The 18264-nt window shown below is 43.0% G+C and overlaps 1 protein-coding gene across 13 annotated transcripts in view; it reads right to left on the reverse strand.

Annotated features, from left to right (window-relative positions):
- The window catches only part of RALYL (RALY RNA binding protein like), a 499528-nt gene that overhangs the window by 20580 nt on the left and 460684 nt on the right, over positions 1-18264 (reverse strand). For 11 of the 13 annotated variants that reach the window (XM_033126911.1, XM_033126900.1, XM_033126901.1 and 8 more), the window contains 2 exons: positions 15031-15144; positions 2507-2679 (listed from right to left, as the gene is read on the reverse strand). In XM_033126911.1, coding sequence (XP_032982802.1) covers positions 2507-2679; positions 15031-15144 — 287 coding nt within the window. The remainder of the gene's footprint in view (positions 1-2506; positions 2680-15030; positions 15145-18264) is intronic. The other 2 variants (XM_033126899.1, XM_033126908.1) reach the window with 2 other exon arrangements.

The raw sequence follows: 18264 nt of genomic DNA on the forward strand, positions 1-18264 counted from the left end.
GGCTGGCATGGTTTCACACTGACACCTGAAGGGACCCTGTCCCAGGTGTGCTTTGTGGGTGCTGCACCTCTGGGTGCGGAAGAGGCAGAGAGCAGTGTGGTCTTGCATAAAGTGTGGCAAGACCCTCCAGGGGAGAGTAGGTGGCCGGCATGCAGCGGGGTACATAGTCAGACATGTTCCTGACATAGTTGAGACACTTCCTGGGACCCCCAGAAACAGCTGGAAGAGGCTGAGGGTGGGGTGGCAAGGTACTGCCACTAGGCAGGGGTTCATATGAAGCTGGGGCGGGCATTTTTGTTAGTATAATGCGGCCTGATGTACACCTTCCCCGAGCAGGCACAGGGAATTAACTGAATGTGTACGCTGCACCAGGCTTGTGCTTCTTGCACACACCGCATCTCCTCCTCGCGGCAGTCCTGGGCCAGGTATATGCCGTTAGCAACCCCCTTTCTCTCTTCACCAAGTTCTCTCTCTACCAGCATCTTGCGCCCAATGTCATCGCAATTTACAGTCACACGCTTGCGATCCTGATTCTAAGTGTGATGAAAAGCACCGTAGGGTCTTAAGGAGGGGAGTCGCATTATCTGATGTACATCCTTCTTGTGTGGAACATGGGTTGCCTGGGCTGAAGCGGGGTGGGACTAGCTTGGGGCTCTGATGCGGAGGTAGCGTTAATGGAGAAGGTGGAAGGGACCAAAGGTTGTCTTCGTCTTTTTGGTTTTAACAACTGTGCGTGACGATGCTGTTTGCCAGAATGAGGATGGCAGGGAAGACATGAGATGGATGGAAAACAGTCAAGACTATTTCTGGCAAGTTACATTGCAGTTGTTGGTTGGAGATCTATGAGGAGATGGGCATTTCTTAGGTGGGTGCAAAAGTATTTATCGTTTAAAAATTGCAAGAAACACCATTACACCAGTGTAATAAAAACCACAATTGTACCAACCTAATAAATGCTCGAGTCTAGAATTGCAGGAGGACATCAGGAGTAGAAACATCAATTTAGGAATCTCTGGCCTATAGGTAATATTTGATGCTCTGGTATTTGATGAAGTCGCCTTGGGAGAGTGTGCAGGAAGTGGAAGGAACCTAAACAAAACCCTGGGAGGCCGCAGTATTTAAAATGGGAGTGTGGAGGGGATGTTTCTAGCAGAGGAAAGTGAGAATGACAGTCGGTAACCAATCCTCAGCCAAATTCTGCTGAGAGATTCAAATAAGAATGGAGAAGTTTCCATTGGACTTGGCGGCATGCAGAGCCCTGGGTGAGAGCAGTCACACTGCACGGTGACAACACAAGTCTGATCAGAAAAGGTGAAGGGAATCGACGTGGTTGAATGGAAGCCCTGCCTGAGGAGAAGCTGAGAATCTTGGTCCTTCATTCATGCGAGTCCGTGCTTAACAGATTCCTACAATCAGAACAATTCCAGAAACAGGTGCTTCAGTCCTTCAAACCAACGCAGACTTCTGTAGACATAAAAGTGATTGTGCAAAGCTCACCTTGGAAAGTTTAAATGAAGGTGCCATGCAATTTAAACAGTGCTGAAGAGTTAAAAACCTATGTAGGTTTCCATAAATATAACTACGATCGGGTGGCCAACACAACAAAACCGCCACCATGACCACACAACTGGTAAGTAGCAAGAGGTCTCACAACAAACTGGGGTCTGATATTACCTTGGATAAGTCAAGTTAAATAGGATTGTTCCCCAGATGCTTGAGACTTGGCAAAACAGACACACACACACACACACACACACAGACACTTTCATCATTATTCATAGTCAATCCCTTAAGACAGAATATTTAATTTCATGGCTGATAAAATATGAGAAAAGGCATCGTCATCAGCATATCTTTACCAAGCCCCTGGTGTGGTTATACAGGAAAGGATATCTGCAAATGAGCAGTACAATGATTACAACACGGGGAAAATAACATCCGTAAAGAACGAAGTCTCAGCTAAGAACCGAGTCATAAAAACAGACTTTCCAGAAGCACAGTTATAGAGGAGGTGAGCTGGCCACACAGCAAAGGGTCGTCTTAGTGAGCAGACCATAGGAAGGACCGTTGGCCATGCAACTAGTATAGACAATGAAGCTCAGCGAATGACACTAAGACATAACGGGGGCACTTGGGATCTTCCTGCAAATGGTCGTTGTTACCGCGATATTATAGCCATGTGCTGTTCACACACATCTGCACAGGCAAGATTCCTTTCATGAGGGGGTATTTGAGAAAAATCATCTGTTTTTCATTTTGGACTTTCAATATAGCTCATCTCGTATATAATACTTCTGTTCATTCATCTACTCCCTTCTATTTCACGTTAGCCAAAACACGTATTGAGCACTTATTATGTGCAAAGCACTGTAGGGATGGCGCCTGAAATATATGCACATAAGAAAGACATCAGCTCCAAAGACATCATCTTTCTTCTAGAATGAACAAGCGGCTGACATGCGGTGCTGTTCCCACAGGGTGTGGGCACCAAACACTCAGTTCCTACCAGCTCAGGACCCCCATCTTCAGTGAAGGCTGCCTCTACCCCGTCAGCCATCTCCTCTCCGTCCGCGTCCGGCCCTCCTTCTGTGAGGTCCTCTGTAGAGCGATCTGCGTTCTCTGACACACACTCATCTTGGATCAGCTCTATACTCTCCTCCAACTGCTTCTTCTGAGCTTCTGGGGGGGAAAAAGCAAATGACTACCTTGGGTTGCTCATGAGCCATTTGGATAAACCACGAAAACGCAGCCTACGCAAGGTTTAAACTCTGTGGACTATTACGGGTGTGAGGAAGACACGGATGAACTTACTCAGTCATGTCAATCATGTACTTTGTGCATTTACGTGTAAGCAGGTTTGTCTTTTAATGGAATTAGAGAAAATAGGGAATCCAGATGACCCTAGTATGGAGACAAGTAAACACTTACATAAACAGATTGATCTTTCTGGCTATATAGAGTCCTTTATAATAAGGATGTTCTCTCTGAGGAGGAAACACAGCAAAAAATGGGGAGACGGGGAGACGGTGGAGCAAGAAGCAGATAAAATGCAGAACTTGTTCACTCAAAGGAGGAGGATGAAGAAAGCTCATTGACAAATTCCAACTAAGTGAAAAAGACAAAAACTCACAAAAAAGCACAAAAGCAGGTATGTTAGGTTGTCTTTTAGACATGTGTATATACAAACAATCCTTTGAAATTTTAGGATAAATTCTGTTGGCAGATGTGGTTCACTGCCATGGTTAAGAATACAATTCTGGTGTGACACGACCCGGGTTCAACATCCAGCTTCCTCCCTTGCGAGCTTTGTGGTTGATGTGCAAAGTGAAATGTGAGCCCCCCGAGCCTTGGTTTTCTCATCCACACAAGTACGATCACTACTGCTTAACTTGCAAGATTTGGAGTCGTAAATCGAAGTGTCTGATATAGTGATTTGCAAATAATAAGTGCTCAACAAATGAGGCATAGGAAGTCCTATGCAGGCTATGCAGACGTTATTGTAAAACTTAACCCAGATTTTTTTTTTCTCAATCTAGAAAATTGTCATCCAGTTTAAATAGGGAAACAGGGAGTCAAAGAAAAAAAAAAAGGTTTAATCTAAAGATGCCCCAAGTATCTGGACTAAAAGGTAGGCAAATTAGGCAAAAGATTTAGAGCCCTATACCCTGAATTTAACTGTTACGGAGCACATCATGCTAAATGAGATAAGTCCCACCGAGAAGGACAAGTGCTGCATGTGGAAGCTAAAAACCATACTAGTGAAAACAGGGAGTACAGTGGTGTTTTCCAGGGGCGGGTGGGGAGGACGAGATAGGAGAAGTTTAAGGATAGGAACTTGCAACAAGCCCTAGAGACCTACCACACGGTACAGTGAATACAGACAACAACCAGATTAGATTGTATTCTAATCATCAAACTTGCTAAGAGACTGGATCTTAGTGATTTCAACCACGAAAAAGAAAAGATCCCGGTGTAACGTGATACAGGTGCTAACTGATACTACAATGGAAATCGTATTACAATGTACAGAGTAAACATGTACAATTAGCATGTTGTACGCCTTCAATTTATACAACGTCACATGGCGAATGTATTTCTATAACAAACAAAACCCCCAAAACAAACCGACAGAATTGCTAGGCTTATTCATCTCATCTTCCTTCCACACGTCACTTCCCCAGTTCTAGACCTTGAGCCTAGGCTGGCCGACCTGCACCCCCGTGACGGGCACCCACAGGAAAAAGCTGGGGTGGGCAGGCTAGCTGGAGCGCTGAAAGGCTGGGAATGCCCTGACGGGAGGCACGCCTTACCCTCTCCTTACTGCCTCTCCCGTCCATCACCGAGCCTTTGGACCGCACCATGGTTTGGCTACTTTGGTTTTGACCTCCCACGCTTCCTCCTCAGACTGGTTTCTGCACATTTCACCCAACTCCCTCACTTCCTGCCACTCTAGCTCACCGTGGTGCTCATTTGAATGCTCTGGCTCCCAAAACCTGCTGTTGGTATTTCAAGAAAGAGACAGGAACGGAGGTTTGGGATTGGACAGTTATTATCCTACACCACTGACCCCGGAAAGCCACGGGAGTGAACTGCGTGGGTCCACTCATACATGGATTTCTTTTTTCAATAAATACGTACAGTACTGTAAATGCATTTTCTGTCCTTAGGATTTTCTTAATAACATTTTCTTTTCTCTAGTTTGTTTTACTGTAAGAATACAGTATATAATACATACAACATATGTATGGGGTGGGGGTTGGCGCTTTAAACCTCCTCAATGTTCAACGGTCAACTGTACCTTGAAAACTTTCCCAAATCTTACAACTTTTCCTGTTGTCACACAACAGCCTAGCCGATTGCACCCCCCCCTCCCATGTCTTTCCTTGAGGAAAGAAAAGGCTGTGAGACTGTGCCTCTTTGGGACTTTGCTTATCTCAGTGTTTTACACCTCATGTCTCTCTGTCTGGTCCCCAAAAGATGGTTTTCAGCCAAAGATGAGTAAGATTTCCACGTGGGAAACAACTCAAGCCAGCCGGAACCGAGCGGGGACCCCCAAAAAGAGCTGCCTTAGAAAGATTTGGGAAGGGGCCTTGCCTCCCCTTCCCCCTGCCTGGGAAAAGCCGCTACTGGTTCTGGCTTTCCCCTCTCACTTAATTGTGAGAAGAGTCTTTAGAGCGATAAGATTAAGCTCTCTCTGCTCAGCTCTGTAAAATAATTTCGACATGTGATATTTGTCCCTCAAGGGAGTCACATGTCTCACCTCAAGGACTTTCTGCTTCGGCTGTTTAAAGATCAACATAATTGGTTTGGGTTATTTCTAAAACGTGATAAATGAGTCTCACAGACCGTGTCAAAAACAATAACATTCCCTGGTGTACTTACCAATAAAAACCACCAGTCGGCTCAAATCTGGGCTCCAGTCTTCCATGACTGTGAGACCCCTGGCCTTCTGAGATTTAAACTGCATTAAGTCTCTGTTTGTTTCTTTCTTAAAAACTTAACCCAAAGCCGCCCCTTCTCGCACCCTCACTGCCCGGGTTGCACTGGAGGTGACATTTTCCTAAAGCCAAACTTTCTCAATTTTAGGCCATTGTGTTTATTCTTTTGTTATAACACATAAATGGACTTTTGCTTAAAATTGACACTATCCTGGAAACCCATTTGGTCTGGCATATCCATTTCTTCTCTAATGATTACAGAAATATTTTTTCTCTGAGGACCATCCTCTCTTGATGTTGAAAGTAATAGTTTTTTTTTTTTTTTTCTCTAGAAACATCTCCGGCAGAAGCAGCATAGTGGATTTTCAGAGAATCCATGTAGGACCAGACCTAAAAGATTCCTAGTCCTCCTTCGACTTTGAGTAGGAGTCTGTTTCAGTTATCTCTGGGATGCAAGCTGACTTTTCCGAGCTTCCTAGCTGAACGTGGCGTCTCTTCCTTTGATCAACTGAAGCCCATATCAAATGCCATAGAGTTAGTTCCACTGTAGTCTTCCCTTTTCTCATTAGTGTTTAAGTTTCCTGGAAACTTGAGCAATTGACTTCAGAGGTCATATTGTCATACTCACAGGGGATAGATAACACAGATGTCGACCTTTTGTGAAGTGAAACGCACAAGTCAATTTTCAAGAAATATTTTGATGTGCTGTGTACCTCTTACTGAATGCCTGATCCAGAGAAGAGACAATAGAAGGTATTAGAGGGATATAGGAGTTGAGGTCCATACTTTTGCTAATGACTAGTCCTATTAACTGTGATTTTCTTCTCTGCAAGATGAACATAAAAAAAAAAAAAATCCCTGAGTTTTTGTCTGCTCAAATGAGGAAAAAGAGGTAAATGTTTCTTAAATTATAGAGGCCACACAAACATGTTATCATAAAAGACTCAAAATAGTTCTTGAGTTGACTCTATAGTGATTACTTGTCCAGAGAAATTGTGGACAAAATAATTCATCACTATTAATCATTAGGGATCATATAATCTAAAAATAATGTTGGCTTTGACGTGGCCCCTGAATTTCGTCTTGGACAGACACAGTGTTTTAAGTTACTCTCCGGGTTTTGTATTAACATACAGCCTACATGTAATTCCTCTCAGGGCCTATTTCAAAAGCAGTGGTGTTTTAATACAGTTCATTGCAAAAAACTCTGTAACTTATGCTCATGCATCCATTCATTAACTTAAAAGCTAAATGCATGGAAGCCATTATCTGGGTTGAGAAAAAAGGTTTTAATTACGATGGTAATCGAGTCATAAAAGTTCAATGGCACACAATCAGCATGTGCTTTACTCATTTGTGACTATCACGGATTTTTGTCACCGCCCCAGTGGGAAGTGCTAAACAACGGAAGCTTCCATGAATAAAATCACACTTGTCTATTACACTGCTGGTTCACAGTGTAACAAGCAACTTTGATCCAGTAATTATCTTGTTGAAATAGAAAGAAGCAAAGCAACTTGGTCTATTTTTACGAGTATCTCATTTTACTTCTACTAGAAATGAGTATTTTTCAGATTCTTCTTAACTTTCTAACAGTCTCTTTGTCTGCGTAATTCTTTTCCTACCATCACTTTTACTTCTCATTGCGAGTGTGCATGTGTTGTGTGTGTGGATGTGCGAGCGTGCACATACACACACATTTATGTCTCTACTACTAAAGCTCCTTTGGGGCAGAAACATTTTTATTTATCTGTGTATCCCTGGTGAATAACTCAGGGTCTTCCATGCCAATTAGGTACTTGCTGAATATATTCACGATCTGTCGTGGAACTAAAACAGGAAAATACAGGTCTGGGTGTCAGAAGATCTTCATAATCAAAGCGGTTGTTGAATTTGGCACCATGGTAACAAGGAGAGGAATCTGAACAGAAGTTGGAAGAAACCTCTCTGTCACATTCTACACCACAGCCCCACACCCAAGCCAAGGCAAATGTGGGGTCTGAGAGTTTCCTAGAAGACAATCCTTTCTGTCCACAGGGACGAGTCTCCAGGACAAGAATAAAACATGAATTCTCCCACCGCTTATGGGAGGCGGCTGCCTGTGACCCCAGATCATTCGGAGTCTCTGTTGACTGAAGTGAGAGTGACGGGTGACCATAGATTTCTTTGGTGAGCAAAGTGAGCTAGTTGTAGAATTTTTAAAAAGAGTGTATCAGGAACCAACAAGCCAGCAGCTCATGCCTAAAAGAGCTCTCTCCTCTTATGTAAATCATGGATTTCAGCAGAAAGAAAGGTTTCTGTTATTATGGCTGCAAGTTGGCAAGTCTTACACAATGCTGACCGTGCAATATTCATTAACTTTAGACCCTGAAACAGGGGAGGCTTGTTATCATTTTACAGGTGGAGAAACTGAGGCACATATCCACCCAGTAAAGTGTCCACGGTCATTCAGCTAGTAAGTGTGAGAAATGGAATTCCCACTTCAGGTTTTCTGATTCCATAGCCTGGGCTGTTTTCGAATATACCGGGGTGCCAAAAAAAATGTGTACACGTGACTTGTATTCATCTTTTGTTATCGGTATATATTGAGTATGACAATTTTAATACAGTTTTTTCCTTTCTTAAAATGTATATACAATTTTCTGGCACCCCCTGTATCTTTAGAAAAAAGGCCTAATTGGACACACTGAGAGTGCTTTGGTTCTCTTCAGTAACCAGACCATTTTAAATTCAAAAATGAAGGAGTCTGTTTAGTTCGGGGCACGTGCTGGAGCTGAACAATGGTCATCAAAGGCGAGAAGTGCAAGCGACAGGTGAACGCTCTATGTAAGGAGAAATGCCCCAGGCTCCCAGAAGCCACGTGGGTAAGAATGTGATTTGCAGTTTTAATCCTCACGTTCGGCTATTTTTTCTGCACATCTCATTTCAATTTCAGAAGCTACACATGATTCAGAAAACAAGTTAGAATTGTTGGAATTTATGTTCAAAGCATTTTTATTCACTTCAGTGTGCTGCATAGCTATTATCATTAATAGAACTCTGAGAATTGGTTGCGTTGGTAATTCAGTTTTTTGACATGCTGGTTTAATTGCTAGCTAATTGCCAGCTGAATTGTACTTAGCAGATGGCTGCAAGGTGTTGACAGGAAAACATCACATTATTCGTCAGAGCCAAGCTAGTATCCTGTAACCACTATATCAACTGTATTTAAAAAATTCTACATTACAGCTCTCTCTCTTTCTCTCTCTCTCTCTCTCTCTCTCTCTCTCTCTCTCTCTCTCTTTCTCTCTCTCTTTCATTAGTTTCAGGTGTACAAAACAATGTAATAGACATTTATACCCTTCACAAAGTGATAACCCCCGTCCCCCAATCTACCTGACTTCCTTTTACTTACAGCAGGGACTTGAGAAAATTTGCAATTGTGAATTCTTTCTATGCCCCTTTGAAATGTAAATATTTTACAATTCAGACGTATTTTTCTCAAGATCTAGAAGCCATCCCCTTGAAATGTAATCATCAAAAAAGATAGGACCCACTAAACTATTGTCTGTGAGTTTTTGTTTCATTTGTTTGTTTTGTTCCTTTGTTGTTTTCAGTGTTATATCCCACGTATCAGTGAAGTCATCTGGTTCTCGACTTTTTCTGTCTGACTTATTTCGCTTAGCATTACGTATAATCTCAAGATCCATCCATGTTGTTGCACATGGCACTATTTCATCTTTTCTTAGGGCAGAGTAGTAGTCCATTGTTTATATATACCACATCTTCTTTATCCCATCAAGTACTGACTCTGGGTGGTGAGCACACAATGTGATATATAGATGATGTATTACAGAATTGTAAACCTGAAACCTATGTAACTTTACTAACAATTGTCACCCCAATAAACTTTAATTAAAAAATAGAAAGAAAGAAAGGAAGAAAGACAGGACCCCTGTCTCCCAGTATCAGTGGGAGCCTAACTTCCATTCGGGTCAATTAGCAAACACAAATGACAGAATCCTACGGACCCACCTCCCCACTCACGTCCTCCAGGACTTTCCAACTAGCTCACTTCAGCAGTTAGACATTCTCCTGCCTTCTGTGTTACTAGTTGAGTCCTATTTCCATCCATTGCAATAGTCTTGAATAAAGCCTTCCTTGCCATGTGTTCATGGGCCCATCGCAAAGTTTCCTTTCCTATTATCTGAGGGATCGCAGCCCCAGGAGCTCGCCACAAGCACTGGAACTTTTGGTGGAACTTTTGATCCAGTCGCTGAAGACAACTCAATCTCTTTTTCCTCCAAATTTTGCTTCTTTAAAACATTTAATTTGTGCAGTCCTATATGTTTACGAGATACGTCATGAAAAACAGCACTCTTCTGTTCCTACCTGCTCCTCATTTTCAGCTCCTTAAGTCTTTCCACTCAGCTGATTCTTTTAAATAAATGCCTGCATATTTCTAAACAACATGTTTATATCACCAGTTCTTGGCCAGTGTTCTGCTGTATCTGTTGGCACTGTAGTTAGGAAGCTGAGGCTCACACACTTTCCCTCCTATTTTCCATCGCGGTTTTCTTCTATATTTTCCCGGGAGAATTTCTCCAATTTCTCTTCCAATCCCATTACTGATATTTATTCGTGTCATCACGTGTTATTTTCTAAAAGCTCTTTTATCTGCCGTCAGAGGACTCAGCTTTAGTTCCATGTGCTTACTTCATGAGTGCAGTATCATCTTTCTCTTTTGGAGGGTATTCCTCAGGGGTTTTATTTATTTATTTTTTAAGTTTTATTCTTCCTGCATAATCTCTGTTTCCTATAATTTCTTTTTCTTTCCTTTTTGGTGTTTGCTTTTTACGTTACACCTTTTCTACTCTCTGGGGATCCTTGTTAGTTCACATAAACAGTAGGGTTTTAAAAGACTGATGGGAGGTTTGTAAACACTGGGGATACTGTCTCTGCAGGGTTACTGTCTAGTTGGCTATTCCGTTGGGTGGCACCCATGCCAGCATCTTTAAATCTTCCTTCTTAGGGTGCTCATGTTTCCAATGAAGACCTCTTCTGTGCCTGCCAGTAGTCTGGGTACCAGGGGTGGGGTGGGTGAGAACACTTGGAATTTCTACAGTCATTGTATACATTTACCCTTCTCTCCCTGTTTTCAGCTGTTCTCCAATGACCAGCCCTGAGATCTGCCATTTTAGCTATTCTAGAGGAAACTTCTCCAGGCTTCTACTGGGTCAGGAGCAGTTGGGAGGACAGTACAGGAATCTGTTTCTTCAACAGACTTTTAGCCACTTACACCCTCTTTTCTAGAGGAAGATGAGGCCTTCAATTCTAAACCCTTTGAGAGTTCTGTGGTTAAAACCGCACTCAGATTTCCAGGATGAGCTCAGTTGGGTTCACTTCTCCATCCGCTGTCCAGCGCCTAAGATTTTGGCCCCATTCTCTTTAAGACGAGGGGTTTTCACTTTTACATCCATCATTACTTTCATACAATTTCAGGAGGGAGCAGAGCTCCATTCATATGTTTAACCCAACATCTTGGCAGAAACATCAGCAATTTGACCCAAAGTGTAAACGATAGTAAGATTTTCAGAGCTGAAACCGTCCTGTGACAGACGGCAGCTGGAGCAACGTTGTCCACTCTGAGTGTCATAGTCTGTGGTTGACCAACGGCAGGAGGAGCAGGGTTCGAGTTGCAAAACCCAATTATAGGAGAAGCACATGAAGGCATACAGATATTTATCTGATGAAAAGGAGGCCTCCCACGTACTATGACCACAATTGGACTGCAGTCAAGTTGAACATCTGTGGGCCAATTACATCGAGTCCCCATTCAAAGATCTGTGGAGGGTGAGAATATTATAGCTCTTTTTACATATTTAATTGGCTGTAACATTCACAAGGGACTAGACGTCAAGCTCGGTCTCAGGGGACATAAAAAGGATGACTGAACCAAGGGAAAGCAACATACATTTGGCTCAGGGAGAGGAGAACCTATGTCCTAGGAGCTTGAGACACAGGTGTGGCAGGGACCAAGAGAATCACTTCCGTGTGTACATGACTGTACAAAGGTGTCAGCGCACTGAGACGTGCCCGCCATGGGTACAGTGAGTAGCAATACCGAACCTTCAATTTCTCAAAAGAAGTCGTATTTGCAATATTCCATTTACTTGTAATAGTCCAACTCTGGGACATTAACGTACTGAAAACAATCTGTATGTTTTACCAATCGTATGGGCAGGACGAATTTATCCTCAGGGACTGTGGTTTGTGACCTTTTAATGCTTAGGTCTGACATTATTGTTACCATTATCTACTGTCATTGGAATTGCCTAAGTGAGACTGGCAGGTCATGTATTAGACATACCCCTGAAAACAAAGTGGAACGAAATAATGCCTAATCGCCTTTTCACAGCAGAGATTCTATTTTTATATATAGAATATCTATTTTTTATATATATCCTGAAATTTGATTTTTAAAAAAACATGGTTGCCCATGGAGTAACTGTACTCATTGTATGACATCTGGTCTTTAGTTTTGCTTGTTTCTCCTTTCACCCTTTTGGGTCATTTAACATCACTGTGTAAACCACACATAAACTGTGCTATCCACATGTGGCAATTTGGATGGGGTTCTTTTGAACGAACCACCTAGGAATGAGGCACAATTATAGGCTGAATTGATATGACGTTGGTCTGTTGTTTTCAATAACCTACATAGTCACTCTACCCCAAAGCTGTGTTATTTGAATTAGCCAATGGAAAACAATAATGTAAGCATGGTGGATTCATACTAGTCATACTCTAAAAGTTGGGAATACATTTGAGGCCATAATCCATTCCTCTAGTTTACAGTGTGGGGGCTTGAGCTGGAGAGAAGTGAAAGACGTGCTCAGTGGAGCCCGGGACAGTGCATGGTGGGGGGAGGGGGTTACAAAGGAAGAGAAGACGTGACCTTGTCCTGGGGAAGTTTCCCGTCTCAAAGGAAGAGTCAGGGTACCACACAAATATCTATTCAAAGCAGTCTAAGGTACAGAGAATCCCAAATGCTGCAATTACACATCATTGCAATGACTTCTGATAGGTCACAAATTCACTTCCAAAAAGATGGAGAAAACAGGTGACACTGTGAAATGAACTCAGGACAAGCTTTGTACCGGGTGGCTTTCCCCAACGTTTGTTTGTTACCCTCCATCTCTTCCTTGCCACTACTTTTATGCTGGACACTTTCATTGTCAAATGACTATGAGTACATTGGGAATGAGATGCTTATGATAGGGATAGTGAACAGTCAATGTTAGCTACCGAATAATTAGCTTGCAACCAAATACGCATTAATGTGAGTGCCCCCTAAATTTAATAAGGAGATACTGAGTATTTTAAAGAATTTTATTATATTTCTGTAATGTAGTGTTGACTGTTTCCATACAACTCTGATTTCTTTTCATAAGGAAAATATAGAAAATGACCACCTGTCTCCATGAATGCAAACACCGTGCAGGAGACAATTACTAAGAGAATGCAATTACAAATTAAATAATTCCGTTTTCTTCCTAACATGTGAAAGTAAGAAAGATACAAATATCAAAAGACTAAGCCTATCATTTGAAAAATAACTGTCTCATGCCTGGGAAAGTTGACGCATGTACAAAAATAAGGTGACAGCCTTTCACGAAAAGAAAACGCAAGCCCTGAATTGTAGTGTTACGTTTACAAAGGGTCTTCTAAGAAGAGACTGGAAGGTCTTATCCATTGCAGGAAACTGGGAGGTATAACGTGATGGAATAAGTATCACATTTTTCTCTTTGAGGTGATTTATATTTAAATGAGTCCTCCACAATCCTTTAAACTGAAGTGCAAATTGGTTATCAAAGTCCTTTGCTGGAAGGGTTGTTTTACATAATAATGAATTCCACAGAAGTTCCTCAAAGGAAAATATTGATTTAGGCACAACACAGGATATTTCAGCTACAGTAACACTTTTGAGTAGTGCCACAGACAGCATATGAAAACCTTTCTAAAGTCTGCATTTCTCTAGTAGGAAGTGTGGGCAGTGTGTCTTTCCCCAGCAGAAAATGTATTTAAAAGAGAAATTGCTCAATAAGAATGATGGTGTCTTTTATCGTGTCTCATCCATATTAACTGAAAACATGCTCGGGAGAGGCTGCCAGGTGCCAGGTCCACGCACGGGCTGCAGGAAAGGAGTAAGAAACGCCATGTGCCTGTATGTCCCTGGTACGGACCCCAGAGCTCTCGGATCACTGAGCATCCCCTCGTGTGATGGCTGTGCTACAGGACTGCCCAGGCTGCCTTCCCACGCCCTACGGTGCAACGTCTCCTAAACCAGAAAGCTGAGGTGACGGCTGTGGTGGGTGACACTGGAACCCGATTTATTTCTGTCACCCCCCTCACGATGCGGCCACCTCCCAGCTAGCTTCCCGCACCCTCAAGCCCCATACACCTAGTCACAGAAGGGAAGCTCAGGTCGTCCCCGCAGGGACAGGATAGTCACCAGGGCCCTCGTCCCAACCAGCGCTCCTCAGTGAGGAGCCAGCCCTGCCTCAGGGACATTCTGGGCCAGGCCCTGGGGATCCTGAGACTGAGGCTAGAAATGGCCTTGTGTCACTCACCGACCTGGGCTTCTGACCTAATCTCTCACTAACTAGTTATGTGGCCCTTTGCCTCTTTGAAACTTTGTTTTCTCATCTGGGAGGTGAAAAGGTTGGGTTTGATAATGGCTTTTGAAACTATTACTTACATTTTTTAAAGTGACACTTCTAGCAAGCAAAGTCTTACGCTGAATCCCAGGGGACAAAATAGACGTAGGTCCTGCCACCCAGCGGGGAGCAAAGGCTGGGTTGCGGGAGGACGAGTTCATCCACCCCCGGGGTCCCTTCTAAGTTCATGTCATCGCCAAGGAACCCGGTGGCATTTGGGGCCTGCAGGGCACACTTGTCAGACTGGCCACTAGCGCATCTCTAAGGCCATCCCAGTTCTCCTAGTCTGTGATTTAAAACAAAACATCTGCTGCCACAGAAAAGGGACATTAGAAGGGGACGAGAGCCAGGGTTGATAACGCAGAGAGAGGACATCATGTTGTAAAGAATGTAATCAGTGACTTGGCCGGGGTGGTCCCCCGGTGGGGACATTCTGCAACTGGGTCCTGAAGTTCCTTCCACAGGGGTGGGGCTTTGTAATCATGGTTTTGAAATCTGTTAAATTTCCCTGCAGTTAATTTAATGAAATGTGAATATTACTTTCGCCTGACAGTGTTATTATTTCATTAGTTCATTTTCTTAAAGGCTACTTGATACTGCCGTATCAACTTTCAATTATGCTCCAACTATGACTTATTATTAGCACCAAAATACTTTTTGTCTTTTTCTTCCTTTTGTTAAAATACAAATTTTAGAGAAATTGCTTCCTGTTCTCTGAAAAGCCAAAGATCAGACATGGTTGCCACTCTAGGCTTACATCCAGGCTTCCCTGGCGGACCCGCAGCAAACCGGATGAAGCTCAGCCCGAGCCCCAGGCCCTGCCTGCCTCGGGGATTGACAGCTTGTCTGGATGAATTCCGACCTGTCTGTGGCCGCGGAGCCTTTTCACTTACCTGCCTCGGCCTTCTGCTGCTTCTCAATCTTCTCCAGGCGCCCTAGCAAGGAGTCAATTTTAGTTTTGATCTGGGTTAATTCCTTCTTGATGGTCTGTAACTCGTCTGATTTCACTGGAAAAGGGGGAAAAGGACAGAAAGCAACAGAAAGTCAAAGGCTCCATGACTTGCTGAGAACACACCTCACAGCCACCCCGTGTTTTCCCAAGACGGCGCCAAATCACGTTGGATGATCCCAGGCCCTCTGGACTTCCCGCGACCCTGGGCTCCCCCACGATGGGGCCAGGTACAGCTGTTCTCCGGTAGGCGAGCATTTGATATTGTGTCTTTTCACTGAAGGTTATGAGAAGGGATAGAGGGGCCTCAAAATAGTTCATAAATGACTACATGATCCTAACCTCAGTTTTGGCAAATGGGACAGTGAGTCTGCACCACCGTGGAGTCAGAGTGAGGCAGGGCTTAATCATGACAGTTGTGTGAACACTAGTTTCCGGACGCGGTTATAATACATGCTTTCAGGCAGTGATGATTTCAGTCTGGTTCTTTGGTCATTGACTGAAACCCGGAGACAACATTTGTCTTCTAAAGAAATCTCTTAGGTGCTAGAGAACTTTCTCCAACTTACAGAACTTTGGGGTTCTCCTGGGTTGGGCGTGCTCCTCATTAAGCCCTGGGGCTGGAGGGAAAAGAAAGTCACTCAACTTCCCACTGATATTTTCTACAGTAATGGTTCCCACTCCAGGTTTTCACTGCTTAGCATGGTTTTAAAGATCAAACAATGGGACTGACATAAGATTGACCACTTTTCATTTTGTTAAGTAAGGATGTTTAAAACACCAACATCCTGTTATTAACTAGAATAATTATGGAGAAAAGGGCTTAAGAAAAGGACAATCTCATATTTACAAAACAACAATTTGAATGAAATATGTTAGCGAAAAATTCACCGCACGGTTCTTATTTTCTCATTTGGATGAGAGCCATTGGAAACGTTGTCACAGACCTCCCCAATGACAGAACCTGAAGGTGTCACCATGCAACAGCTACACCTGCCTGTGCACTTTCATTAGAGGGGTTTGGGGTGTCTGTGCCTCAGCGAGAGCTGCGCTCAGAGCCTGGGACACAGCTGTTGACATCAGCGATCACTCTTCTCCGTCTCTTTTCCTTTCAAGTTTATAACGATCTCAGCTTGGATAGTCCCCGGAAATTTTGGAAGAAATTGAGGATTTAACTTGATTCTTTAGTTTTCAGGAAATTTATTATAAATAATAAAACAAACTAAATGCAATCTACGCTTCCTTGAAACAGAGCTACTTGTCAACTAAGATATATGATATAATATATATGATAAATTATGCAACAATATACACTAATTGCTCAAAGGAAGAACAGATTTTTTTCCAATAGAAAAATGAGAAAACATTTTCCATTATAAAATCAAACATTTTTCATAATTTATTTTATTTTATTATTATTTTTTTTTACTTATAATGCAAAGTAGTTTGCAAAATAAAACCTGTAAGAATCGGGCATCCCATGGAGTGTTTCCCATTATGAACCCAACTGCCAACAGAGCACAGTTTAAACTAGAGAATTGCTCCTCATGTCAATTATTTCAGACATAAAAGTGCCATTGTTGAACTGCAGCTAAATTTGCAAAACATCATCTGTCACAACTGCAAATTGATTCTGCTTTGAAGAATGATTTCCATTCCTTTTGATGAAAGCATGTCATGTAGTTTTACTTAAACCTATCAAATTTAATAGAAAATATCTTATCGTATAATATGAGCTTTCAGTGCAGGAAAAATGGGATTGTGGCTGGAAAGTCACAGAATAGATTTCTTAGGAAGTGGAACCACCTCTCCATCCAGGGAACGGAGCTGACTAATTTAAATTTATTTATCTCCTTCAAAAACATAAACAAATAAGCCCCAGATGCCTCATTGTATAGAAACTACATTACAAACCAACCAGAAACCTGGATTCACTGAGTAGGAACATCTACTTGTCCAGGGCTCCAACGTTTCCTTTATGTCTAGACTCGTCTAGTGATGTAGGAATGCTCAAGGTCAAAGCAAGGTCGTTATAAAATAGGGGTCTCATTAATGAATACTCTCCAGGCTCAGAGACAACCAGCATGGGAGCGGACAGGTTCTGTCCCTATGTCCTGGCCCACCAGGTCACAGTGGGTCTGTCTGCAACCTGAGCAGGTTGCCGGCCCCTTTCTTGGAGCAGGTCACAGAGAGCACTCAGATGGACTAGACGGCTCTGTGCTTTCCTGGCTGGCGTCCAGGTGGAACTCCTGGCATGAGTGAGCCACCTCTGTATCTGACAAGCTTCTCTCTCTCTCTCTCTCTCTCTCCTCTGCCTTTTTGCTACTTTCTGGGCCCTGCTAATTTCTCTCCTGCTTGGCAGGTTACAGCAATTCCCTGTCTGTTTTTACTGACTCTATCCAATTAGATGTATATATTTACAGCGACGAATTTCTCAACTTAGAACTTCCAAAATCTTAGCAACTTTGATTTCTGATATTTTTCCCAAAAACAAAAGTTACTTCAGGATTAAGATGATCCTTACGTTCCAAGGAGCTCTGTCCATTTTCTTTTCACAGGCTTTCGTCTGCCTGGCCTCTTGTAGTGCCCTCTAAGTAATACTTCTCAGCCATAAGCCTTCCTGCTGACACTTCCAGCATGTCCCCATATCTATGAAAAAACCCCAGAAACCCACGTACAGGCACAAACCAACTTTTTAAACTGGTATTCAGGGTCGGCTCCGAAGTCTAGCTGTAGGTATGTAGTCCCTTTCTTTTCAAAGCAAAGTCCTTCACTTGAACAGAACAGTTAGTGCTGATCAAATAGTGTGTGGAAGCTGACAGGCTCTGGTTCTGGGAGTCACTTGTCACTGCTAAGATTCAGGCTCGTCATCTCTGTGACTTCCATCCTCTACCTGAGGCCTCTTCTAAGAACTGACTGAGACGAAGCCCACACGGCACCACGCCCACACAACACCCTCAGGCCCCACCAGTCATAGGAGCAGGAGACACTAGTGTTGCTATGAGATGATTTTTGTTCTTTACACGTTTACCCCAGCGAAGCCTCCCTCCCTCCCCCGAACATGTCTATCAAAACACCGCATGCCTTTGGGGGCTCGTTGCAAGTCTTGCCTCTTTTATGAATTCTTCCTTCGCCCAGCAGGCGAGGCATGTCTCAGCTGTCACCCATCTAAGGGCAT

Source organism: Rhinolophus ferrumequinum, chromosome 14 (assembly GCF_004115265.2).
Source record: "Rhinolophus ferrumequinum isolate MPI-CBG mRhiFer1 chromosome 14, mRhiFer1_v1.p, whole genome shotgun sequence".
NCBI classification, from domain to species: domain Eukaryota; kingdom Metazoa; phylum Chordata; class Mammalia; order Chiroptera; family Rhinolophidae; genus Rhinolophus; species Rhinolophus ferrumequinum.